The 27,336-nt window shown below is 47.4% G+C and overlaps 1 protein-coding gene across 3 annotated transcripts in view; it reads left to right on the forward strand.

Annotated features, from left to right (window-relative positions):
• LOC127586555 (RNA-binding protein FXR1-like) overlaps positions 1-27,072 on the forward strand; it is a 65,192-nt gene extending 38,120 nt beyond the window's left edge. The window contains exons 3-18 of one of the 3 annotated variants that reach the window (XM_052044600.1): positions 394-487; positions 1,148-1,178; positions 2,888-2,959; positions 4,017-4,165; positions 5,311-5,404; positions 7,406-7,522; positions 8,843-9,013; positions 9,963-10,041; positions 11,786-11,895; positions 12,370-12,456; positions 17,285-17,465; positions 18,822-19,037; positions 21,203-21,403; positions 22,417-22,515; positions 22,980-23,089; positions 25,189-27,072. In XM_052044600.1, the coding sequence (XP_051900560.1) occupies positions 394-487; positions 1,148-1,178; positions 2,888-2,959; positions 4,017-4,165; positions 5,311-5,404; positions 7,406-7,522; positions 8,843-9,013; positions 9,963-10,041; positions 11,786-11,895; positions 12,370-12,456; positions 17,285-17,465; positions 18,822-19,037; positions 21,203-21,403; positions 22,417-22,515; positions 22,980-23,089; positions 25,189-25,344 (1,967 nt within the window). In that variant the 3' untranslated portion in view covers positions 25,345-27,072. The remainder of the gene's footprint in view (positions 1-393; positions 488-1,147; positions 1,179-2,887; positions 2,960-4,016; positions 4,166-5,310; positions 5,405-7,405; positions 7,523-8,842; positions 9,014-9,962; positions 10,042-11,785; positions 11,896-12,369; positions 12,457-17,284; positions 17,466-18,821; positions 19,038-21,202; positions 21,404-22,416; positions 22,516-22,979; positions 23,090-25,188) is intronic. The other 2 variants (XM_052044599.1, XM_052044598.1) reach the window with 2 other exon arrangements.
• Positions 27,073-27,336: the final 264 nt, after the last annotated feature.

Below are 27,336 nucleotides of genomic sequence, written 5' to 3' on the forward strand. Positions count from 1 at the left end.
GACGACCAACTTTAATGGCCCAGATGTTGACCTCTCTGAAATCTGCTATATGTGTACAATCCAAGATCTGTATGGCACAGCTAAATGCTGCCGTGCCTGCTGAGTCATCAGAGCTCAAGTTTAGAAAAGACATTCATCGCCCTAATAAACCTTCCTCATTTGAGGAGTCTGTGTTGCTTTATCCTTTGCATGACTCCAGTCACACTCTGTGGTTCCAGAAGTGGTCAAGAAATCTTGACTGAGGCTTGTCGTGGGGGCATCTAGTTTAGACAATGTGCAATAATTCCCAAAATCTTTCTGGGGATGGGTGGTTGCTGGAGGGGAAGGGATGTTCTTCCAGCTCATTCCAGGTTCCTGTGTTGCAATAATCCTGCTCTTGCACACTGTTTCCAGCTGGCAACCTGAGAGACAGCTTCCCTTCAACGACGTGCGCTTGCCACCGCCTGCAGATTTCAACAAAGAGATCAGTGAAGGAGATGAGGTTGAGGTAAGATGGACATCAGTTGTTTGTTCTGTCACATAGCCCACACTTGGAGAAGTTTGGTGACTGGGTGTAGTGGAACCTCCATTACCTGCAATAATTAAGGTTCTCTTCCCAGTGATTGCCGGATGTTAGGAGACAAGAATCCTTGGACTTTCTCCTTTCACCTGCAGTGTCCCTGGGTGAAAGTGAGTTCAGTACAAGCACCTTAGATATTGATACAGCATAATCCACCGAGGCTCTGACTGGAAAACCTTTAGATAATTGCAGCTTCCACACCTCTAGCAACCAGAATTTGACTCTGACCTCGGATGCTGTCTGTGCAGTTTTGCTTTCCCTGTGGCCAAGTGAAGTTCCCCCAGGTGCTCCAGTTTCCTCCCACCTGGTCGGTTCATTTGGCTGCACAAATAGTCCCAAGTGTAGGTGGGTGTCAGGAAAATTGGGAGTTTGAGCATGAGGGGTTACAGGGAAATGTGAGGGTATGGGATTGAGTAGAGTACTCTGAGAAGTGGCATTGGTTTGAAGGGCTAAATGTTCTCCTGGTTGTAAGAAGATGTGACGAATTTAACCTTTGATTGTCCTTCAAGTTCCCAGCCCAGAGTCAAATGTTATTCCAAACATAGTCTCACTGGATCCTTAAATCTTTTCACCCCCTTTGTATTCCAGTTCCTTGGAGCAAAAGGAGGTGTCCTATCAGGTATTTCAATTGTTTGTCTGGTCACCTTTTTGATATCCACACTTGGAGATTTAAATTTGTCTGGTGTAATGAATGCCCTGTCAGCACTGTAGAGGGTGTCCCATTGAGGAGAATGTCACCTTGCTGCTGTAATCTAACACAGCACAGTGAAACTTTCCTCTGCCCCCTGACTTGCTGCTTTGAGTACTGGGATCCCTTTGAATCTATGATTTCTATGATGAAATCTATATTTTCCCTGCTGGATTAGCTGCACCTCCTGATTTTCAGAAAAGCTCCATTAGTATTTGTCGTTTCCTTGTGGCATGGACTGTTTTTGACAGCAAACTCGGTTGAATTGGTACAAGCAGCTGATGGACACTGGGCTTTAGTGCCAGCAACTGCCTGTTTGCTGGTGACTTCTATCGATACTTTCAGGATTAAAGGGTTTTTACTGTTTGGGCTGAGTTTCTGAATTGAATTCATACCAAAAGTGGCTTATCTAGCTGAACAGTAGCAAAATACCACAGCGTATAGAAGTGCTTAAAATCCTCAGCATCTGTGGCAAGAAGCATTTAAGTCAGTCAGATACAGCATGGAAATGGGACCTTCGGTCAGTGTGTACTTGCTGTCCACCAGACACTCATTTTTACACTAATTCTACACTAATCCCATTTTGTTCTCCATGTTCCCATTAACTCCCCTCAGATTTGACACTCACCTACACACTAGGAGCAATTTACAGTAGCAAATTAACCTATCAACCTGTTTATTTTTGGGATGGGTGGGGAAACCCATGTGGTCACAGGGAGAACATGCAAACTCCACACAGCGCTGGAGTTCAGGATTAAACTCTGGATGCTGGAGGTGAGGAAGCAACTGTACAAGCTGCATCACAGTGCTGCCCCTGTTTCAGGTCGACTTTTTAAAGCTGGAGGAGTGCTGAGCCTTTCCAAGAAAATTGACAAGGAACTAAACACAAGAATGTGGAAATCTGATACTGGGAGGTTGAGGGGAAAACCTGAATTGCAATATCCTACCACACATGCCACGGAGCGGGAATCAACCGGGAAGCTTTTGCAATACAGCAGTGGGTGTGAGTGTAGGATCCTCCTGGATGGGCGAGCTGTGATGCACTGTTCAACATTCCTTGCTATCCTACACAGCAACGGCAGTGAAACCTGTGTGCTTGTCACGTGCTTCATTACGCGGTATTTGGGTAAAATTGAGTGATGTTTCCTTTGGAAGGGTGGGCACTGGATCTGCCACCATTGTGTTCTCATTGACTGAGGGGAACTGGCTCTGGTCTGGGTGAGCTATATCTCTGCCTGATGTTTAAAGAGAATTATATTGACTTTAATTTATTAATTTCCACTTTCTGTTTGGTTATGGACTTTTCCCAAGTATTCTGACACATGACTATTGTGGCCAATCCAATAAGTAAATTGGTAGCTGTGGTGACAATTTTCTGTTTTGCTCCTATAACCTTCTGTTCCACAAGGAGCAAACAATTAATCTCCAAGTTGGGGGAAGAGTGGAGTTGCACTGGAATGTTGGGCACTTCAGGATGCAAGTTGCATTCTTTCACTTGAGTTCAAGCCTAACTGCTTGTACTGTGTTGGCATCCTATCTAGCTATTCACACTTTGATGCTGGAGTCTTTGCTGAAATTATGTGATTTGGTTCTTCCAAACTTGTCCAAGGTCACCAAATGTGTGTTTGACAATGTTGCAGGTATATTCGAGAGCCAATGAGCATGAGCCTTGTGGATGGTGGATGGCGAGGGTCCGGATGATGAAGGGAGATGTAAGTATGGCAGACTGCATCCAAGGTGAAGTAGCTCAAAGCCAAGCATTTTCTTTGGGGAAGCAGAAGTTGCAGGTGTAGTCGCCAAGCTGATGATTGTAGGGTCTTGCGAACATTGGGAAGGATCCATGAAGTATTAAGTACAATCCTCAATTGTATAACTTACTAAGTGCTTTCAAAATCTTCTGCGGCAAATGGAGATGGCCGATCCAATTTGGCAACAGTGTACTTCAGCTTTCACAAGTGTGCACTTTATCGGAGCCTTTTGTGTTTGCCTGGAGCCCAAAAAGCTGGCATAATGCAAATAATTCTTTCATTTGCACTGAATTTCTACTTGAACACTAGCTCTCCTGAACACTTTTAAAAGCATATAGGCCCCAAGATCCAAGTAATCCATTTGTTCAATAATATAAAGTAAGTCATAATCCTGTGAAGCTGTGCATCTAACTTGCTAGGATTAATCAAGAATTTACCCTGTCCAGGCCACCCACATCCAGACTATACACCCTCAAATTTTAACCCTTCCAGGTCCTTCATATACCATATCCGCAGGTTTTAACGCTAACCTCTGGGTATCACTGATCACGGAGTATTCAATGCTTCCCATAACTCTTATCTCTCTATGCTTATAGATGCATGGAATGAAATATCTTGCCTATTTGTACTTTCTAAATAATGAAAGATGATTGTATTTAATGGGAAAGTAGATGAGCAAATTTGGGGAAAATTATTCTTTTGGGATCAAATGGACTGTAGGCTGCTGTGGAGCATTAGGGCTGGCATAAGTCATTTGGCCACAGTGCCTCTTTCTGTACTATACATCCTATACAGTCAGTGCTGTTGGCCAGCGCAAAATTACTTGATTGAGGTGCGGGTAGGGAATGACCTGTAAGAGTTCCAATATAGTTATACCTTGGCCAGATGTAAACTAAAGTTTAAATGGGGAGAGGGGAGGGATGGGAATATGTTGGCCATATGTAACTGGATCAAAATCTGACACCACCTATCTCCCCCAATGTAAAATGAGATTTGCCAAGGATTTCTGTTTGTTTTCCAGTTTTACGTCATAGAATATGCTGCCTGTGATGCCACTTACAATGAAATAGTCACAATGGAGAGGCTTCGTCCTGTCAATCCCAACAAGACTGCCACCAAGAACCTGTTCTACAAACACACTATTCCCGTGCCAGAAGACCTTAAAGAAGCGTGAGTTTTGTTTGGAAAATGAAGTCCACCATTCCTAATGTTCAGAAACACACAATGTAGCATATCTTGCCGGCAGCCCCACAGGAGAAAGAACAGTGTGAGATATTTAGACCTGTAGTTCTCTAAGTTGTAATCTTGTGAATTTGGCCTTTATCTGCACAGGATTTTTGTTTTGGGTTGGAAAGTTTTTTGGACTGGGCAGGGAATACTCTGTACTGTCCAATGTACTGTCCAGCTGTACCATTGTTTGAAATGGATCTGGCGAAAAGTAGGAACGGGAGAAGATCTGTCAGCCCATCCAACCAATGGTGGTCATTATTGCTGTGCAGGGAATTTGCAACATAACAAGGTCATCCAAGAGGATAATGACATGATGACCTTCACCAAACTTATTGTGTTACATTATGGCTGATCTCTGCCTTGTGTCCATTTACCAGTTTTAGTTCTACAGTGAAACTCTAATTATCTGGCACCTTTGTCACTTTGGTAGTGCTGGGCTAGCTGATTTTTCACACTATTGGGTGGTATTAATACCCAAGCACACTTCACTTTCACTTTTTAATGTTATACTGTAGTCTAATTTTCCAGTGAACCAGATAAGTTTAAAGGGAGTAGGAATGGGAATAAGCAAGCTGTCCGAGGCCCCAGCTGCACATCCAGCTCACACTCCGGACTAACGAATGAACTGGATATTGGACCATCAGGATTTCTCAACAGTCAGATGCCGGATTACTGGAGTTTTACTGGCATGCATAATGTCAGTTCTGAATCTTCAGTTGGGTTCTTGGCTTTTGTGGGTGTGGTTAGTGTGATGGGAGGAGTTGTTTCACTCCCCTTGCATGCAGAGGGTGCCTCCTGCCATCACAGCTGTCTCTGATTTAAAGTGCGTCTCCCAGCTTTCTGACCTGGGATCTTAATGCCAAAACAAACACATTCCTTTATTCTTGCATGCATCAACCAGTTAGCCTTTTTAATCTTTGAGACTTAAAGGAATCAGAGTCTACTGCATGCAATAGGTTCTACACTATTTTCTTAAAGGTACTTCACAAACTGAGACATACAGAGATCAGGAAAGGTGCTGCAGAAATGGGATGTATTTTCATTTCCTCTTTTTCACTGCCCATCCAATCTGTTTGCTTTTTCAGCTGTGCAAATGAGAATGCCCACAAGGATTTCAAAAAAGCTGTTGGAGCCCACTCCATTGTGTACAATGCCGCCAGCAATGAGTTGGTCCTGCTGGTAAGAGCACGCTGACTTAATTCCACTGACTGCTCAGAACTTTGCTGTCTGCTGACCAACTCAAGCCCAGCTGATGTTCCTTTGGCCCACAAGCATGTATTAGGGCAATCTTTTTAAACTTTGGGCTGCATTTGGAGTACTGTGTGCAGTTCTGGCTGCCTCATTGCAGGAAGGATGTGGAGGCTTCAGGGAGGGTGCAGAAGAGGTTCACCAGGATGCTGCCTGGATTAGAGCTTACTAGCTGTAAGGAGAGGTTGAACAAACTTGGTTTCTCTGAAGCATTGAGGCTGAAGGGAGGCTTGATAAGAGGTTTATAAAATTAATTGGGAGGAATAGACAGGGTAGATTGTCAGAATCTTTTTCCCAGGGTAGAAATGTCAAATTACTAGAAGACACGCATTTAACGTGAGAAGGGAAAGTTTCAGGCAGATGTAAATTGGAAAAAAAAATCAGACACAAAATTGTAGTGCCTGGAATAGACTACCAGGGGAGGTTGTGGAAGCAGACACAATAGGAGTATTTAAGAGGCAGTTAGACAGGCATGTGAACGTGTCAGGAATGGAGGGATGTGGATCATTTGAAGGCAGATAGGTTTAGTTTAATTTGCCATCAATGTCAGCACTACTGTTGTATGAGCAGGTTGAGGTTTTCCTTTGGCTCTGTGTTTATGCAGTAGAGAGGGGTGATGTAGACTCTGGAGGAGTCCATTTTGCTGCCTGGTCTACACTGAATTATTCTCGGGACCTTTGTCATTAGCCCCATGTAGAGAGTTCCATTTCTTGTGCTGAAGCACATGAAGGCCAGGCTCAGTCAAGTTGCAGACAGTACCTACTCCTTGTATTCCAACAAAGAATTCCCTTTTGGAATGGAAAGGAGAGAATTTACTGAAAATAAGGGAACTAATTTTCTAGTAAAGTGCAAGGAAGTTGTCAGAATTGTTTAAGTTTCTAAAGAATGCAGGGTGAAGAATGGCAACCTTACAAATGTGCTTGTATATCCCTGGGGTGAGGATCTTCCACACCAGGAGAATCTGTCAGCTTTGGGCTTTAAATGACTGAGTGTTGTGCTTTGTACTGTACACATCCTGGCCCTTTTTTAGAAGGATTGTGCAGCATGACCTCAGATGTCTTGTTGAAGAGCAGCAGAGGCCTAGTAGATTATCTGTCAATCTACTTAACTGGAGTCGGCCCCACAGAATCCTGTGGGCGTCGGAATGGAAATAAAATTCAAAAAGGCTGCAGTATGGCCAGTTGGTTTTGTAGAGATAAACGGTTGAAGTTTCAGTTTGATGACCTTCTGTCAGCATTGCACAAGGAGGGTAATGGCTCAATGATCTTAAGTTGTAGAGCTGGGGGTCGAGAAAGGAGGTGGAGGCCAGGGGTGAGTAAATGCAGGGCTGGGTTGCTAATGGGACAGGTAAAGAAAAACAATGCTGCAAGTCCTCTGCAGGCAGACAGTTATAGAGACGGCAATATTTCACATCTGCAAACTCCAATAAAAGGTTGTCTTCTGAATTTTAATTGCAGAACCTAGTACCTGTAGCACTTTGCTTTATAAAGAGAAAAGATGGGCCCAGGGGAGGTGTAAATAGTTGCAATAGAATCTTTAGTGGAAAACAAAATAAACACTCCAGATGCTGGAACTCTGAACAGAAAATTCTGGAAAGACTCAGCAGGTTGAGCAGCATCTGTGGAAAGGGACTGAAGGTCAATGACCTGGAATGTTGTCCCTTGACTTCCTCCGCAGAGGCTGCCTGTCCTGTTGAGTGAGTGTTTCCAGCATTTACTGTTTCTTCTGAGCTTTATTGGTAACTGTGAACATGGAGGTCTTGGTGATTTGACGCTGATGAAACTGAGGTTAGGAGCACTGAAGTACAGGATAGATGGGAGCTAAGCTTTGGGCTTGTGTCTTTATTTGCTGCTACTTTTGTATTCTTGTGCCCCATTATGGAGCTCTGGGCCAGCAAACAGGGAAACTAAGTCTCTTGCTGATCTCTTGCAGTCCATAAACGAGTCAACTGTGAAGCGTGCGGGCTTGCTGAGTGACATGCATTTCCGCAGTATTCGTACCAAACTGATGCTGATGTCCCGAAATGAGGAGGCCACTAAACACCTTGAGGTGAGGAGACGAGCTGGAGCAGTGTGTGCAGTCTGACGTTTCTGATGCTTGGGACTGGTAGCCTTGAGACCAAATTCACACCCCTCTCTGGAAAAGGGTGGAACTGGGCTGCCACAAGTTGTTTATATTGGTAAAGCACCATGACTACGTGTGTCTTGGCCACGTTTCACACGAGCCTTGCCTGACACCGAACTGCCTGGAGCTTTGACAAAGGTGGGTTTTAGAAAGGTGCCTGTGTTTTGGGAGCTGAAAAGTGACATCAGCTTTCCACACTGGTGTGGGAGACCAGCCTGAGGCATGCACTGCAAACCTTCCCCTGACGGTTATCGGTCCGCTTGCCAGGTGGTGCACGCTACTTCCTGGCTTGTCTCCAGGTCTCGTCCTGGAGTCTCCTGTGACACTTGGTGACGACTGCAGCTGTTCTGACTGCCTGACTGTTCAAGGCAAGGTGAACACCAATCCTGCATTTCTACCAAAGCCTCTGCCTTCATCTCCCTTAGGTGGTTCTTCATTTGGCCATAAGAACATAACATTTGGCTCCTGTTTTTTGAGTAATTTGATTGCTCAATGGTGCCGTGGATAGAGCTGCTGCGTCAGTTCCAGAGACCTGGGTTTGATCCCGACATCTGGCACTGTCTGTGTAGTTTGCATGTTCTCTGTTTCCTCCCACATCCCAAAGACGTGTGCCTCAGTGGTTAGTTAGCTGCTGTGAACTTCCCCTACTGTGCAGGTGAGGGGTTAAATTTGGGGGGGGGGGGGAGTTGATGGGTATGTGGGGAGAATAAACTGGAATTAATGCAGGTGGGTGGTTGAAGGATCTGTTTCTGTGCTGTATGTCTGACCAAATGGAGAGCTACAGGGCTGTTACCCACTGATACCTGTGATTGATACTGGTGAAAACAAATGGGGGTGGGAGGGGGAAGGGGAAGACGAGGATAGTAGGCTCTTTATCCAAGTCCTTTTATAACCTGGTGTTCATGCTGGGGATAAGTACGGGTCAGGTTAAAGCCCAATTCTCAGCTGGCCACACAGTGCTAATGGCTCTTGGAATTCTGATTTAAAGATTTGTTCACCAGTAAGCAAATGTGCTCCCCGTCCCTTTGAAAACCTTTTCCAAACACATGGACCCATAAATTCAAACTTATTCAATGAATGAGAAATGGACACGTGGGGTTTGAGTTGCTTGGGCTTCATACTTAATTGCCAAGTTTCAAGATCCACTTAATACGGCTCCAGAGGGCAGTTTGGAGCTTGACTAACCTGCCATTGAGTCAAGTGTTTGCTACAAGATAAGCAACTTCTCGCTCTCACTACCCGCAGACCACTAAGCAGCTAGCAGCTGCATTCCAAGAGGAGTTCAGTGTCCGAGAGGATCTGATGGGGCTTGCCATCGGAACGCATGGTGCCAACATTCAGCAGGCCAGGAAGGTTCCTGGGGTCACAGCAATAGAACTCGACGAAGACACTTGCACGTTCCGAATATATGGAGAGGTGAGTCAGCAGAGTGCCTGCATCTGTTATCTAGTCACTTGTAAGGTTTGTGCTTTACTCTGTAACATAAGATTAGAATTGCTAGTTACTATTGGTCTTTTATTAACAAAATTCCAAAGCTGCGATCTGTGGCATTAACTGATGGGAGTTATTCCATAGGTTACAGTTAGACCTCGGACTGTTCAGCCCTTGCTTCTCTACTAGCTGCCTCCCACCTTTAACCTCTATCATTATTCCTTGCGTTTATCTAGCTTCCCCATAAGTGTACCTGCTAGTCACCTCATTCTCCCCCGTAGGAACGGGTTCCACATGTCAACACCTTGTGGATTCCTCCTGAATTCCCTAATGGGTTTACCAGTGGCAATCTTGTGTTTAGGATCCCTAGTTGATTTGGAGCTCCCTATTATTGGAAATGTCTATTGGGTCAAAGTCAATCATTTAAAGAGAAAAATCTTGCCTGGGTCAAACCCCTTGCAGAAGAGTGATCCACTGAGAATCTCCTGATCAGAGCATTTCATGTCTGGTATCACTCTGCCTCTGTTGACTGCTCCTATACTGGGAAGCAGAAAAGATTTGGGCTGGAAACCCTGCTCCTGATCATTGTCCAGTGACACCCACAAGAAGGAATCTGAAAATGAGGGACTTGTGATGTTTCCTTGCCCTGGAACCTCCACCGTCCCTGTTCCCAGGACTGGTGTAGGGTTTTGACCAGAAGCACCAACAATTCCTTTCCTCCTCCAGATGCTGCTCGACCCACTGAGTTCCTCTAACAGACTGTTGCTGTGTTCTAATACTGTTTTGTACCTACAGTGTAAGCTGATTCCTGATGGCAACTCTACAAAACTGGGAGAAGATTGGCTATTGTAGTAGTTGGATTAACACTTGTACAAGCAGTGTGGTATAACCAACCTGGAAAATGCTTCAATTATTTCCCTTTCTTCCCCCCCAGACACCAGAAGCAGTGAAACAGGCTAGAGGCTACCTAGAATTCTCTGAAAACTCTGTCCAAGTGCCACGCAGCCTGGTTGGTGAGTGCTGTTCAAAGTCACTGGCTCCATCTGTAATTGGTAGCATCTTATCAACTAGATGGAGGGTTTGTCTTTTGTCAAGGAGGTGCAGTGAAAATGAATTCTCCCCCTCCTGTTTTCCCGACCTGCCTTCCATTCCAACACACATGAGGTGAATTTTGGAGCCCAGGATCTATCATTTGGCTCGAACTGTCTGTTCAATTTCGAGATGGTCTCTATTTGCCAGTCTTGGTTATATGACCCCTAATGCTTCTGACATTTGGCATCATATAACATGTTCCAACTTTGGTTTGAAATTTCCAATGGACCCCCTCTCTCGGCAGCATTTTGAGGGATAGTTCCAGGTTTCCAATGTCCTTTGAATGAAGGAACACTTTGACATCACCTCTGAAGGATCTGGCTCTAGCTTTGTTTCTACGCCCTTGTTCTGGAATTGCCTTTAACCAACCTTGAACTCACTTCCACCCCAATCAGAGGATGTAGTTTCTGTCCATCCCTCCCTAATCTTCAGTTAGTTCACCTGTTTAAACTTGTACACATATGAGGAAATAACCAAACTTTTATCCCCATCCTCAGTGTAAGCCTTCAGATGAATCTTCACTTTGCCCCTCTGTGCAGTGCCCAGGGTTAATGCCCCACACATGGCCCATCCAGGCCCCTAACTGAAGTGCAACTTCAAGGCCTTTGTATTCCAGCCCCCTTGAAGGCCAGTAACTTTGTGATCACTGGGGCCCCCTCTGCTTCTCATCTTCCAGCTTAGAAGGTTCTGTCATCCTTGGGTCTGAGATGGATGAGCTTGCTGTTCCTCAGACAGTTCATCTGCCACAGGTTTTCCATGGACTTGGTCTGCACCAGGTCCTACCTGTAATGCATTTGTTTGCCTTTGGTGGGGGCTTCTCCTGACTGCAGGAGTGAAGCTACAACCAAGTTGATACTTGGTGTCTGCAGCTGAATGTCTATCAAGTCAAAAGTGGTGGTGGTGCAGCAGTTAGATGTACAAGCAAGTAGTCCAGAACAGTGAGCAAACAACCCAGGGAACAGAGTTCAAATCCTACTACAGTAGCTGTGGATTTTAATTTGTTTAATAAGGAGGAATTTAAAGTATAATCATTAGTAACGCCCACAATTACTGGAAAACCCATCTGGTTCTGGAGGAGACTTTCTACTTGGTCTCTACCTGTGCTTCTAGACCCAACTATGGGCTTGACTCGAACTGCTCGCTCCAAGGCCAATGGTGATGGGCCAATGAATACTGGAGTTGCCTCAATGCCCAGATCCTGAAAAATGAATAAGTCCAGGCACTATGCACTGGAGTGGCTTTGAAGAATATCAAAATGTACTTTGGCCTCTGTTCTGGGACATCAGATGGTTCTAAACACTGGATTTAAGAGGAAAGCACAGTGGAGCTCCAGTGACCCAGGTTTGATCCTGACCTCCTGTTGCTGTCTGTGTGGAATTTGCTCATTCTCCCTGTGACCATGTGGGTTTCTCCCGGGGGCTCTGGTTCCCTCCCACATCCCAAAGACATGCGGGTTGGCCACTGTACATTGGTCATACTGTGCAGGTGAAGAGTAGAATCTGAGGGAGTTGATGGGAATGTGGGGAGAATAAAATGGCATTAGTGTTTGATGGTTGGTGTGGACTCAGTGACTGAAGGTCCTGTTTCTGTTCTACTTGACCTGATGACTTGGATGTCTCCTAGCTAGTTAGTCATTCGTGTCTATCTGTGCTGTCCGCAATGCAGGCAAAGTTATCGGCAAGAATGGGAAAGTGATTCAGGAGATTGTGGACAAGTCCGGTGTGGTCAGGGTTCGAATTGAAGGAGACAATGATAAGAAGCTACCCAGGGAGGAGGTGAGTACCTTGAGTCTAACGGGATTCAGTGAAGTTACGATAAAGCAGTGTTAGTCTGCTGCTTGTTGAGGGTCACTTCCTCGGTGACAATCACTTGGGTTTTGATTATGCTTCACCTTGGAGTTCTCCCTAGTGTGGGCAATGAGGGAGCCAACTAATGCCAGGTTCACAAAGCTGGCATGACTACTGTGAGCATGTTGGGTGTTCCCTTCCAGCCACAGAAGCAGATCCAACATCCTATCGTCTCAATGCCCTTCATCCAGCACGAGTGTGCTACTGGGATGGATCTATCCTAACTGCCTGCCCCGTGTTCCACTGAGACCGCAGCAAGGTTGGAAGTCAGTCCAGCAGAAAGGCACCCTGAGCCAGACGTTCTTTGGGTTGTGGTCACAGCTGTCAGCACACACAATTCCCGCTCCCCCACCCAAAGTGAGAGGCAGCAGGTCATCTGTTTGTGTGTCCCTCTTTTTGCAGGGGATGGTTCCATTCACGTTCGTTGGCACCAAGGAGAATCTCGTCAATGCACAAGTGCTCCTGGAATATCACCTGTCGTACCTGACGGTAATTGTAACATCAGCCGTGTGCTGATTTCACCCTGTGGGGCCAGGGGAGTGGGGGGTGGAGGAAGAGCAGGAGAGGGACCGACGCATTGAGAGCGGTTGCCTTTGGGATGTGATGATGCCACCATTTGGGGCCCACAGCACTGAGGTAAACCAAAGGCAATTTCTGCCACTTAATCACAAAGAACGAGTGCGCGCTCGCATCAAAGTGCGCACGTATTTGTTATAATTATGGTGACTATAACGTGTGGCAGTTAAACCTTAACAGAAGGAAACGGCCTGTGAAAGAACAGAGGTGGTGAAGACTGAGCACAACTTCTGAAAGGGTATTGATCTCTTAGAAAAGGGGAAGCAGGGAGGGGATAATAGTTCTTTCAAAGAACAGTGGGCTGAATGGCCTTTTGTGTATGAATTTACCCCACACTGGATAGAATGCCATATGTAACTGCGAGTGTGATTCTGGTGAGCTGTTGGTGCTGGTTAGTCGTATAGCACAACTCCAAGCCACAGCCTGCAATATCACTGCAGTGAGATTGAGTGGTGTGGATTCCCAGCAGGTTCAAGAGGATCAGCCTGTGTACTGGAGGCTAAAAGTGTGTTTATTGATCTTGTATTGGTGGGGGCATGTCACAAGGTACAGCCTTCCACTCCACATGCATGTCTCTTGTGACATGTGTTAATTTAATTACTGGCATTTGCTTACCCCAGGAATGGATTTTTCCAAGCTCATCACTTGTGTGTCTAAATTCAACTTGATGTCATGACCCCTGGCTGTGCTCCCAGCGGAGGTAAAGTGTCTGATTCTGGGCAAGCCCTGTGGGAGAGTGCGCTGCTTTGTGCTGCTCCACTGGGAAGCCACATCTTCACCCCACCCTCCTAATGATAGCGAACCACAGGCATGCAGCCTTCTGTCGCTGCCTGTAAGACTGAGAGTTTTTTTAAATGTTCAGCTGCTCTTGTAGGTCAGCATCTGCTGACAGCTCTGTCTCTGGTCTCCTTCCCTGCATGGTGGTTTGAGCAAGTGGCTTGCACCTGTAAATTCTGGGATTACGTTTCATCAGCAAAGTTTGCTTGTGCTTTAATCTGGTGCCATGCCGACCGGCTTCATGTTCTTCACGTCATGGGCCCTAGTCAACTTTCGATTCTACAGCACGCATCACAAGATCGCAGGGAACTACACACAGTTACACTCTGAAATGTGGCCAGTGGAGCAGTGTGCAATCTTGCTGTGCACAAGGAAATAGGAGTAGGCCACTCGGCCCCTCAAGCCTGCCCACCATTCAATGATGGTGGCTGATCCACCCCAGTCCTTGGTTCCTCTTCTGTACCTGTTTTTCCCCATTGTCCTCGGTTCCCTGATCTTTCCAAAATTCATCTACCTCCATCTTAAGTACTTCAAATTATTCAACCTCTACAACCCTCTGGGGAAGAGAATTCCAGAGATTCACCACCATGCAAAACACAATATTAGTGAAATTTTGCTTTGCACAAACCATAGATTTTATTTTCTTGATGGGGTTGTCTGTGGGATGAGCTCTACCCATGGTCCATTCTGAGAGCCTGAGGGGGGGCAGAGGGGAGGGATTCAACCCAAAGCTTAACATTGAGATGCTAACTGACCCGAGTCTTCAGCCTCAGACTATGGTGGGCATACCCTGACAATGAACCATTCATCCACTTTCCAGCCCTGATCTCTAGTTCTCACTAGATCCCAGCCTTGTTCTCTCCTATGTGCAGATCTCTTGTGGTCCTTGGAATTCCTGGTTCAGCTGGGGATTGGGGTGTCAGTGGAGCGAACAGAGGAAGAATTGTGTCACCATGTTTCTGATCACTCCAACTCCCACAACATCTGGAGAGCATGCCTCTGGATCAGATTCAAACTCTTGTCTTTACCATGGTCATCGGCAAAGTGGTGGCAACTGTCGTTGATGTATTTACCAGGATCCTCCGGGTTTTGCCAGGGCACCTCTGCTCCAGGCCGCTTCACAACCTTGGTCCAAATGTGCCCAAAGAACTGAATTCCAAAGATGAGGAGTGATTGCCCTTGATATCCAGGCAGTATTTGAGTGTGGCATCAAGGAGCTCTGGTAAAACTGGTTAATGGGAAGCAAAGGGGAAAACACTCCAGTGGCTGGATTCGGGCCTCACACAAAGGACGATGGCTGTGGTTGTTGGTCAGTCATCCCAGCCCCAGAACATCACTGCAGGAGTTCCTCAGGGCAGTGTCCTGGGCCCAACCATCTTCAGCAACTTCATCAATGACCTCCCTTCCATCAGAAGGTAGATGTGGGGATTTACTGATTGTGCAATGTCCAACTGTTCACAACTCATCAGCAAATAAATCAGCCCACACCTGTTTGCAGTGAGACTTGGCCAATGTTCAGGCATGGGCTGATGTGACATTCACACCACTAAAGTGCCAGGCAATGACGTCTCTAGCACCGATCACCTTTCGTTCAGTGGTATTACCATTGCCAAGCCCCCAACACCAACACTTGGAGGTCACTAACAACCAGACCAGCCACGTGCTGTAGTTACAAGAGCAGGTCAGACACTGGGGATCCTGCAGCCTTTCTCCCATCTACAAGGTAAGTCTGGAGTATGATAGAATTCTCTTCACCTGCCTGGATGCCAACAATACCTGAAGCCCAACACCATGCAGGATTTTGGAGACACCAGAAACTGCAGATTCCAGGATCTGGAGCAGAAAAAACAAGCTGCATTAGAACTAGGGTCTCAACCTGAAATGTCAACTCTCCCTCTGTCTCCACAGATGCTGCCTGACCTGCTGAGTTCCTCCGGCAGCTTGTTTGCTCCATGTGGGACAAAACAGCCTGCTTGATTGGCACCACACTCACCCCCTGAAACATTCGCTCCCTCTAGCAGCGTACGGAGGCTGCACTGTGTATCTTCCAAGAAAAGCACTGTTACTTGGGTTTCTCCTCCTCCACAGAGGAGAACAAGGGGCAGCTGGCACCTGGGAACATCACTACTTGCAGGTTCCCCTCCTCATCACACTTTATCCTGACTTGGAAATACATCGGCACTCCTGCATCCCTGTGTCTGTATCCTGGAATGTCCAACCGGAGCAGTGCGATGGGAGCACCTTCAGGGCTGCTGCAGTTCAGCAAGTGACTTCACCACCAGCTCAGACTCGGGGATGGGCAATAAAAGCTGTCCTGCCAGAGCTGCCCAGATACCAGGAATGAATAAATTTCAGGAGCTGGGGCTTGTCCATGGTGTGGAGAGAGCTGCCGGTGCATAGGACCATCTGCAGTCTGAGTGAAGTGGGGCATTTGTGGTGTTCAATCTGTTTTTAAAATTAGAAGCTTCATTGGAAGATTTATGAATCTGTCTGACTGCACATCTGGTGGTGTGCTCTCATTGGTCCCTAAGTAATTTGTTTCTCCTTCCCTCCAACACTGGGGAAAAGTGAGGCTTAATTTTACTGGGTAGGAATAGTGCCATTTGTTTAGTGATCCTGACTGTCTCTGGAACAGCAGCTGTAAACCTGGAATATCAGTGATCAGTTTTCATGGTACCTGTAAAGTGCCGGACCTCTGTGTATGGTGCTCCACACCTGAGAGAAGCCATACCGTCGAGGTCCATGTTACAACAGCATCTCTCATCTGTGGACCTATTGGGCAGAGTTTGCCCACTGCTCACTATCACCACTTGAACAACACTGAGTTGGGTCACCACAGCCTTCCTCTGGAGGACCATGGTTGCAGTGCCCCCTACAGCCCATCCCTTTAAGCAACAGCCTCACCTGCCCAACCGGTTTAATAAGCAAGTGGATAAGGTGGTAAAGGAGGTGTGTGGCCTGTTTGCCTTCATCGGTAGGGGTGTTGAGTACAAGAGTAAGGAAGTCCTGCTGCAGCTGTATAAAACTTTAGTCAGACCGCACTTGGAGTATTGTGTGCAGTTCTGGTCGCCCCATTACAGGATGTGGAGACTGGAGAGAGTGCAGGAGAGGTTCACCAGGATGCTGCCTGGATTAGAGGGTATGAACTACAAGGAAAGGTTGGACAAACTTGGGTTGTTCTTCCTAGAGCATCAGAGGCTGAGGGGAGAGCTGATAGACTCATGAATATAAAGGGAATAGAGGGATATGGATGATCCACAACAGAAGGATATTAGGTGTAAATTGGCATCAGGATTGGCACAACATGGGCTGAATGGCCTGTCCAGTGCTGTTGTGTTCTATAACCTTGTGCAACTTGCTGCATTGTTGGACCATCAGCTTGCATGGGATGTTCCAGAGTGTGTCCTCACCAGTGACTGACTGCAGTGGGGTTACTGTCACTGTGTCGTTCCAAAACTGCAGAGAACTGTTTCAGTCCAGCGTGTTCAGCCACTTGATCACTGAGGCATAAAGCCTTGGATGATGTAGGTCAGAAAACTGCTGGCACTCTTCACCTGATCTTCAGTGGGTGCTGTTTGAAGGACAGCAGGGGAGTGTTCTCTCCCTCACTGCCAAAGTAACTTGCAGTCAATATTGTTATACAATTAAGTGCTGATACTCTACATGTTTTTATTGTTCATTTGTGGGAGCCCATGTAGACTGACTTCCAAAAGCATTTGATGGTCTACAGTGCTTAGGGAACTGAGATCAAAGGCTTTGGTGTTTCTGTTTTCTGCTCTGACAGGTCAAAGTAGGGATGAGATGAGTGGGTTCTGTGCTGTGTCTGCAGAAGGGATGTTTGGTTGCCAGTGAAGAGCAGTAAGAGCCGTGATACCTTGCTTTAAGGAAAAGGGGGCAAATTGTGGGACTGTGTGGTTAAGCTAATTGGTTGATCTCTTCTTTCCCCCCCACCCCCAAAAACCAGGAGGTGGAACAGCTGCGGTTGGAGAGGCTACAGATTGACGAGCAGCTCCGACAGATCGGTGTGGGGTACCGTCCCTTGTCTAGCCGTGCAGACAAGGAGCGTGGCTACGCCACAGATGACAGCACTGCTTCCTCCATGCACAGCTCGCGCTCCTACAGTGGCCGGGGACGTGGCCGGCGAGGTTCGTGTCCTCCAGCTTGCTGATTTTTATCATTTGCCTCTTTGCTGTCAACTTCAACCTTGATAAATTGTTTGTCGCGGGTATTCCTTTGTCCTTGTGAATTCCTTGCTGCGCCATTTGTGGCTGTGCCTTCAGATTCTAGAAATAATGCCCCACCACCACCTCCCCCGATTCTCGCTCTCCTATAAGATGTACCTTAAAACTTTGGCCGTGCTTTTTGAGCTGTTCCAATGTTTAGTGCAGCTGTGACACACGTTGACTTACAGCTGATGTGGATGAAGACATTTCATTGTTAAGATGCTACACAGAAACCGAAGTGGCATGTTGGCCTGGCTTACACATTCAAAGCCCCGTGAACTTGGCCTGCCTCTGGGCTTGTGAGTGCCACCCACAGAGTCTCACTGACACTGGAAGCAGAAGGCAAGATGCAACTCTGAATTCCATTGCTTGCACTTGAGAAGTTTGAGCAGACCCCAAGTGAATTCCAGATTTTTAAAAAAAAATTTAAATCTACCACAAACAGCCTGAGTACTTATAACTTTTCCTAGAGTTACTCCAGCCATGTATATCTAACAACTTTAAACATTCTGTTCCCACACTGGGAATAAGCAAACAATCCTGTCTTGGATAAAGTACTGACCTGTACATGAGTGGACTGGAAGCCAAGCATTTAATCACAACACCCAACCGACCCACGTAGTCAGGGCATTTCAGCACAGTCCATCACACAAACCAACCTCCCTTCCACTGGCTCCGTCTACACTTCCCGCTTCCTCGGGAAAGCTGCCAATATAATCAAGGACCCCTCCCACCCTGGACATTCCCTCTTCTCCCCCCTCCCATCGAGCTGAAGATACAAAAGCCTGAGAGCGCAATCCACCAGACTCGTGGATAGCTTCTATCCCACTGTTATCAGACTCTTGAATGGACCTCTCGTATGCTAAAGATGAACTCTTGACCTCCTAATCTACCTCACCACAGCCCTTGCACTTGTCTACCTGCACTGCACTTTCTCTAACTGCAACACTATATTCTGCACTCTGTTCTCCTTTCTTACTATCTCAGTATACTTGTGTATGGATGGCACACAAAGCTTTCCACTGTCTCTCGGTACGTGTGGCAGTAATAAACCAATAAATAAGCCTTGGGTCAGGGAGCGAGACTTCGCCCCAAGTAATTGGAGACTTGGTGTACAGATTCTTCATTGATCAGATGGCTTGTATACGACCCTTGCCTACCCTGACCAGCCCGGTGCAGATGTGCCAGCCATGGGATAAATACCCCGATTCCGTACTCGCCCAAGTTACCGTCACAACAGGACACTCTTCCCTAATGTCTGAGTTTTCCTTGCTGCAGATAACAACTCCGATTTCTCCAATGCTTCTGAGACTGAATCCGAGCGCAGGGATGATCCGAGTGATTGGTCACTTGGCCAGGCCGAGGAAGAGCGGGAGCGCAGGCAGGGCTCGGATACCAACCGCAGGAGACCAGCCGGAGGCCGTGGGCGAGGGGGTGCCCCTAACGCAAGAGGTCGCGGTGCAGGACGAGGGGGGACGTCCTCTATCAGCGCAGGTAACTTCAGCTTACCCCTCCCTCCCCTCCCCCAAAGCTGTAGCTCTGGGTTCTTGTGTTTCAACCTGAACACTTGTCAGGCAGGAGTTTATTACAACAAGACATGGTTTTATTGAAATGTATGAGATTCTGGGGCTCATCCTCGTGTTCCTACATTTTATTCCACTGGGGTCCAAGCTGTTCAAAGGCACTTCTGCCTCTTAATGTAAATTACTGTGGCACAGGAGGTCGTCACTGGGATCCATTCCCCTGCTTTTCCCTCTCGTGCTTATCCTGTTTGCTTTTGAAAACGCTTCCACCATCCAGCTGCTGACTTCCAGATCATAATCACTGCATCTTTTTCATGAGAATTTCCCCACATCTTCCATCCACCTTTTTGGATCCACATTTCCCCATCTTTATTATGGGAGTTCCTTTCCAATTATTCTGCCTCCGCTACTATCAGACCCACCGCTATATGCCCTTCATATTTTCAAATCTGATGAGTGTCCATAATTGAAACCACCAGAGGGTGTCAAATTGCCTGTAGTTTAATCAGAGGACGTGGGTTCAGGGTAAGGAGTGAGGGGTTTAGAGGGGATCTGAGGAGTTCTTTTAACTCGAGGGAGTTTGGGATCTGGAACACACTGCCTGAGTGAGTGGTGGAGGGAGAGACTCGAGTACCTGGGCAAGCACTTGAATTGGCAAGGTATAGAGAACCCTGCACCAAGTGCTGGTAAATGGGGTGAGTGCAGATGGGTCCCCGATGGTCAGCATTGGATGGTGGGCTGAAGGGCCTGATTCTAGAACTGTAGTTCATTCTTGCAGTCACTTGTGTTTGTTCATCTTGTCAGGTTGGTCACTTTGAATGAAATCTGCATCTGTTGCAAATAGCAGCCCCGCCGTTCTCAGCAAGAATTTGCAGTTCCTTTTAATACACGGTCTTTCAATCCTTGCAAGTAGGTGGTAGACTTGGTGGGAGGGAGAATGTTTGAGGTGGGAGAAGAAATTAGAAGAACTTGTATTTCTCCAGCAACAAGGTATCACAAAATTCCCTGTGGCCAAAGAAGCATCCTCAAAGTGTGTCTGCTTGCAATGTAGGAAGCCGGTAAAAGTTCCAAGCTCTGCTTCCCACAGACAGTGGCAGTCAGTTGAAAATCAGGAAACTGTAGATGCTGGAAATCGGAAATAAAAATGAAATGCTGGAAACACTCAGCAGGTCAGGCAGCGTCTGTGCAGGGAGAAGGTCTGTGTTTCAAGCTGATGACCTTCAGAGCTTCCAGTGATGACCACCAACTGCTCTTAGTTGAATGGTAAATGAGTAGACGATCTTCCCATGCTACTCATCAAAGTAACACTGGGGAATCTTTATTGGCGTCAGATCCTCAGTTTCATTTCTCATCTGAAAGACCACCTCCATGGAGGTGCTGTGAGTGTATCAGCCTGAGTTACAGGCTGCTGATCCTGGTTTTGTTTGTGGTGGACAGAAGTGGTGGCAGCTGGAGGCCAGAGCCCATGAGTGGAGATCCAGGTGTGCAGATTATCCAGGTCATGAAAGGAAGCCTGAGGTGGCCTTTGATCAGTTGAACAGGAGACTGGGGCATCGTGGATGGATTTGATGTTTGAGTATGTAGAACAGCACAGGAACAGGCCCTTAGGCCCATGATGTCTGCATCGAACATGATGCTGACTTAAACTAAATCTCTTCTGCCTCCCATTCCCTGCATATTCATGTCTGTCTAAAACCCTCTTAAATGCCACTATCGTATCTGCTTGCACCACCTCCCCGGCAGCCTGTTCCAGACACCCACCGCTCTGTGGTTGTTTTAAAAAAACCTTACCCCACATCTCCTTTTTAAACTCCCCCACCCTCCCCCTCACCTTGAAGCTATGTTCTCTACTACTTGTCTTTTTTCCAGGGTAGAAATGTCTCTGATTGTCCACTCTATCTATGCCTCTCATAATTTTATAAACTTCTACCTGGTCTTCCCTCAGCCACCAATGCCCTGTGTACTGGTGTTTCCGTCAGGAGAGTAATGACCATTTGTGCTGGCAGGTTATTGAGCTGAGATTTTGGCCTTTACATCCCAGGTTGGACAGTGCTGCTTAACGATAAATCCTTGACCAATTTTCTGTTTGCCTGAGTATTGTTCTTGCTGGTAATTGGTTGTCTGATCACACCCTAGTGCTCAAAGACCCAGACAGTAACCCCTACAGCCTGCTGGAGAACGCGGAAACGGATCAAACGGGGGACACGGATGCCAGCGAGTCCCATGCCAACACGAGCAGGCGCCGCCGGTCCCGCAGAAGGCGCACTGACGACGATGCCACCATGATGGACGGTGTAGTGGAGTCTGATAGTGCGTCCATCAACGAGAATGGTGTGGGTAGGTGATGGGCTGCTGGTGGAGGGTGGCGGCGGGGGGAGCCTGTTGGTGAGAATTCTGCATCAGTAGAAGCCTGAAGTCAAAGTTGAGTTCATTGTTGTGTGCATAGGTACGAAGAAAAACTTACTTGCAGCAGCATCACAGGCACACAGCATCATGTCAGCAGCATTCACAATAAAAACATAAATTAAACTAATTATTTACAAGAAAGAACAATTAGAAAAAACAAAGTCCATTTTAGTGCAAAGTGGTCATAGTGTTCCTAAACTGTAGTGATTAGGGTTGTGCTGGTTGGTTTAAGAACCAAATGGTTGAAGGGAAGTAGTTGTTTCTGAACCTGGTGGTGTGGGGACAAGGCTTCTGTACCTCCTGCCCGATGGGAGCTGCGAGAAGATGGCACAGCCCGAATGGTGGGGATCTTTGGATGTTGCCTTAGGGCAGTGCCTCAGATGAGAAGGAGGCTGCCTGTTGCTCTGCTGTGCCTGTGGCAGCCCTGAAAATCCCAATTCCTGGCTCTGGACGATTTTCAAAATCTCATTTTCTGTTTGAAAGTACCCGTTGAATCTGCTGCCACTGGTCGTTCAGACAGCATTTTCCAATTCATGGGTGTTATATTGCATTAATGAAAAGTATCCTTCTCTCCTAGGGACGTTGAGGGCATTGTTTTGTCAGTACTTTGTAACTAATTCAGTGATTGAGATCTCCTCATCCTTCTGAGGAATTAGCCTTAGTCTGGTGTATCTGCCTGTACTGACTCCATGGAAACAGACCAAAACTGGCCAGAGTACTCCAAGTTCTCTGATCACTTTACAACAAAAAAACCAATGTAATATTTCCTTAAATGCTGCTTATACCTGCATTGTTAACTTACCAGCTTTGAGAAAAGAGGCCAGGTGGAAATTGTTTAGTTCCCCCTTGTGTAATGAAATGATGGGCTTTGGGGTAACTGAGCAAAGGGCAAATCTGGAGTGAAGTAAAGTCATTGCTGCTTTTTCCTCCCTACAATCCCCAAGATGAGATCGAGGGGAGACTCCCGCGACGTAACAGGAGCCGAAGACGTCGCAACCGTGGTAGCAGACTGGACAGTTCACTGAGCAGAGACAGGCAACCAGGTGAGATCGCTGATGGTGGCAGAGGTGTGGTATGTGGCAGGAAGCTTTGTCTCCCTCCAGTGGTACATGCAGTGGCTCGCCTCAGCTGCAGAGTCGGACTTGTATGAGTCCGTACCACTGCTAGTTCTCCACGACGACATAAAATTCCCCTCAATTATTGCTCCGGTTCTTTTCTACAACTTCCTGTTGAATCTGCTCCCACTGCCCTCTCATGCAGCGCAATCGCGGAGAAACATCCACCTCTCCCCTCTGGTTCCTCTGCCAAGCATCTCTGCAGTGGTTACTGGCCCTCCTGTCATGGAAGAACTTTCCAGTTACTCTATAGTAAAGACTGCATGGCCTTGAAAGGCTTTGACTCTCCCCATGCCACTGCTCTCGAGTAACAGTGGTTTCAGTCCTGCTGAGAGTCTGTGCTGGTGGTGGGGACGGACGATGCCACAGTCCTTACGTGTTTGTTACATCAGTTACAGTGGCCGATTACATTTCCCGCGCCGAGTCTCAAAGCCGACAGCGCATCACGCAAAAGGAGCGATCAGAGAAAACCCCCCAGCCAGAGCCGGAAGAGAAGCGACCGGTAAGGATGGGTTGGTGAAGGTGTCCAGCACGCTGGCTTTCATCGGTCGGGTCACTGAGTGTCAGAGTCAGGAAGTCACGTTGCAGCTGTACAAAACTTTGGTCAGGCTGCAATTGTGTGCAGAATTACAGGAAGGATGTGGAGGCTTTGGAGAGGGTGCAGAAGGGATTCACCAGGATGCTGCCTGGATTAGAGGATTAGCTACAAGGAGATGTTGGACAAACATCTGTAGGGAGACCTGATGGAGGTTTATAAAACTGACGGGCAGATTGGGTAGATGGTCGCTTTCCCCGGGTAGAAATGCCAAATACTAAAGGGCAGGGGTTTAAGGTGAGAGGGGACAGTTTAATGGAGATGTGTGGGGTAATTTTGTTTTACAGCAGTGGGTGCCTGGGACAGGCTGCCGGGGGAGGTGGTGCAAGCAGACACGATGGTGGCATTTAAGAGGCTGTTAGATGGACGAGTGGATGTCAGGCAGAAGGGATTAGTTTAACTTGGCATTGTGGTTGGCACAGACATTGTGGGCCAAAGGGCCTGCTCCTGTGCTGTCCTGTTCTATGACTTGCTCTGGGTGAGCTGCCTGTAGTCCTGACTGCAGGGGAGCACTGTGACCTGCCCTGGTGGCCTCAGGTGTTGTGGAAGACGCAGTAAGGGGCTGGAGGACCGGTGCCTGGACCATCGAGTCATGTAGCACGAGACTGACTGGCCCATCCTGTTCCTGCCAGTTCCGCCCCCCCAACCCCAAAGCACCCCAGACTGTCGTCTCGATCACTTCCCTGTTGAAAGCTACTGAAGCTTCCACCACTTTGACCTTCTGTTCCCTCCCCGGATTTGGTGGTTCACCACAACACCCCCTGCCCCCCGTGGTTTCTGCCCTCAGGTTAGCAAGTGTTCCGCATCCTTCAGGTGAGGTACCCTTGCCCTCATTCCGAATACGCATGTGCAAGAGGGACCTCAGTGGCAGATGCTGCACGTGGCTGAACTGACTCCCTGGAGCATGGGAGAGGGGTGGGCGGGCAGTGAGCATGGTGGGCGTGGGTGTGTGACAGAGTACCAGCCACTGGGGAGACACCAGAGTCTGCAGCAACAGACAAACGGCTGGAGGAACTCGGTGGGTCAAGTCCTGATGCAAGTTCTCAGCCCGAAACATCGACCATCCCTTTGCCTCCACAGATCCTGCCATACCCTCATAGTTTTTTGTCCCAGACAGCTGTGCCTGCCCAAACAGTTGACAGTATTGAAGTGGGTTAAAATTGCAGAGCATATTGAGCCTTGAAGTTAGCTGGAAATCTTCTCTGCTGGTAGATGCAGTGGGAGAGCAGTCTAACTTGGCTCCAATAGTGTGTACCACAGGTGGACGGTGGTGAGGGTGGTGTCTGGCATCTGTCGGGGCACCGCGTACAGGAGCCGGGATGTCACATTACAGCTGTATCCGCCGGTGGTGAGACCACACTCAGTTCTGGTCACCCGGCTACAAGCAGGATGTCATTAAGCTGGAAAAGGAGCAGAAAAGATTCACGAGGATGTTTGGGGACTGGAGGGTTGGAGCTAGAAGGAGAGACCGGACAGGCTGGGGTTTTTACCCTGGAGCGCAGGAGGCTGAGGGGTGAACTTGTAGAGGTTTATAAAATGATGAGGGTTAGGTAAGGTGAGTGGTCAGTCTGTGCCCCAGGGCTGGGGAGTCTAACACCAGAGGGCACGGGTTTAAGGTGAGAGGGGAAGGTTTAAAGGGGACCCGAGGGGCAACATTTTCACACGGGTGCGTAACTGGAGTGAGCTGCCAGAGGAGGTGGCAGAGGCAGATACAATTACGTTTAAAAGACTTTTGTACAGGTACATGGATAAGGGAGGTTTGGAGGGATACGGGCCAAACATGGACATATGGGACTAGCTGAGGTAGGCACCTTGGTGGGTGTGGGTGGGTTGGGCAGAGGTGTTTCCATGCTATTCAAGTCTGACTCGGTGTTGGGGTGGAGAGGGCAGCTCTTGTTCTCCTGTGTGTTGGTGTCATCGCCCACTGGTTGGGAAGAGAGGTGCCGGAAAGCAGGCAGAGGGGATGTGCAATCACTGTGTGTTTGTGCTTGGACCCCCCCCCTCAGGAGCGAACGGACCCTAGCGACGAGCCCGACGCTGTGCCCAATGGCCCTGTCACTAGCCCAAACGGCAGCGCAACCAAGACACCAGGCAGCTCCCAGGAGCACGAGCAAGCTGGCCCCACCATCAAGCAGCAGGCTGTGGTCAATGGTGTTTCGTAAAACACCACAGCCTCCACCCGTGAATCTCAGTCCCGCTTGCATCATGTTTATTCAATAGTGCTTGTCAAAGCTTGCCAAAGATAGAAATTGAATACTACTTACTACCCGACTCGACACAGCACTGGCCCTCCCCTTATCTCCGCACCGGCCGGAGGTTTGAGGGGAGGTGTTCTGACGTATATGTGTATCTGTTTTTTGAGATTTAATTAAAAAGTTCGAGGAAATTTAAAAAAACACACACAAAAAAAAACACATTTAAATAAAGATGTTGTGCCTTCTGACAGTGTGAAAGAAAAGTGGGGTTTTGTTTTCCGAAGTTTCGATGGCAGAGATCAGTGACTGATATATATCTTGAGGTTTGGTTATAGAAGCTGAAGATGGATAGATCAGAAAAAAGTCTGGTAGAGTGGAGAAAAAGGTCAGTTACTTAAAGCTGTTTAAAACAAAATAAAAAAAACTTTTTTTTAAAAAAAAGCAACATAGGAAATGAGTATGCAACCACTTCTGGTAAGGAGACACTGTATAAAACGATGCAGTCTGTATTACTTGCACTGATTAGTAAATCAAAGGAACAACTAATGTAAACTGCGGGGAAAATCAAAACAGGAAAAAAAAAAGTGAGTCGGGTCATTGCTGGTTAGAAATGTAGGAGAAACACTGGAGACGGTGCGGAGAGAGAGAGGGAGAGAGAGAGGAGTCGTGGACAAGGGCTCCAGGAGCAGCGGCAGAAAGGAGATTGTCAGGAAGGTCAGAGGTCGGACAAAGCAGCTTCATTTAAAAGGTTAATTTATTTTCACTGTACAGTATTTAAAAACCAAACTCTCAGCCTAGCTGTTGTTTTCATCACACTAACCTAAAGCCCAGAGTTCTTTGGTAGGGATGTATAACTGAGGCACTGCGGCAGTTTTTGATACTGTAACCCACTATGCTGTAGGAGGAAGGATGGACAGATGGTGTGTGTGATCATGAGATATCATAAGCAGCAAAAAGAAGCTCCTAATCTTAACTATTCTTTGTTTTCCTTTCAAATTACTTCATGACCCTACTTACAAAAGACCCAAGGACGGAGGCACTTGGCTCTGGTATTGTGACATGGGACACCACAGATCCAGCATCAGTAGCCACTTGGCTCTCGAGATATCTCAGAGCCCCTGCTGGGATGTGATGGTGTCGGCTTGAGGTGAATGAGCCACTGGCTATGGGCCAGAGTCCTTGGGGTGGGTGGGGGGGGGGGGGAGGGTGGGGGGACGGGGTGAGTGTACCTTGTAGTTGGTGCCACACCCAACAGGAGGTGGTCTGAGTGACCAGCTGCTCGCAGTGAGAGCAGCAGTCAGGTTGAAGTTGGGTGGTGTGCCCAGTGTTACAACGACTTTCCCACTCACGTACATGTAGTGTGGGTGGCAAGGTTGGAACCACAAATGAAGTAATTTTGTTTCTGTGTTCCAAGTTTTTTTTTATTTCGCCCACTGTGCATCTTGGACAGTTTGAAGGATGTTTGAGCCTGCTCTATGGTGTTGGTTTGGATCTGTTTCGTACACTGGTTGTTTAACACTTGGAAACCCAGATGTCGTCTAAGCTGAAGGGTTCCTGTCTCCAACTGTCTTGTGTATGAGATCCCAAACTATTGTTTGTCCTTTAGTTTTGTTTTTCTATTTTTTTTATTTTGTTTCTTTTGGTTGATGTGCAATATGTTTTTTTGTATGCAAGTAGTTACACAATAAAGTTTGATCTTCCATCTTCTGAACGGCTGATGTTTCTTCACTTTACATTTGGCTTGTAGTTGGGTATCTCGTTGTGTGAGAGCAAAGACTCTGATTACAGGGCTCTAGGTACAGCAGTGCTCTCGCTACTTGTGATCTGTGTGACGTTGATGAACTTCTGACGGAAGCCATGTGGCTGTGATCCAATCCTTGATTTAAGGAAGTAAGTTCCAAGAAGCACCCAAGGAGAGGTTTGGGGAGGGGTTCCAGGCCTTGGGCCTGATCTTGAAGC

The sequence above is a fragment of the Pristis pectinata genome, chromosome 37, assembly GCF_009764475.1.
Source record: "Pristis pectinata isolate sPriPec2 chromosome 37, sPriPec2.1.pri, whole genome shotgun sequence".
In the NCBI taxonomy this organism is placed as follows: domain Eukaryota; kingdom Metazoa; phylum Chordata; class Chondrichthyes; order Rhinopristiformes; family Pristidae; genus Pristis; species Pristis pectinata.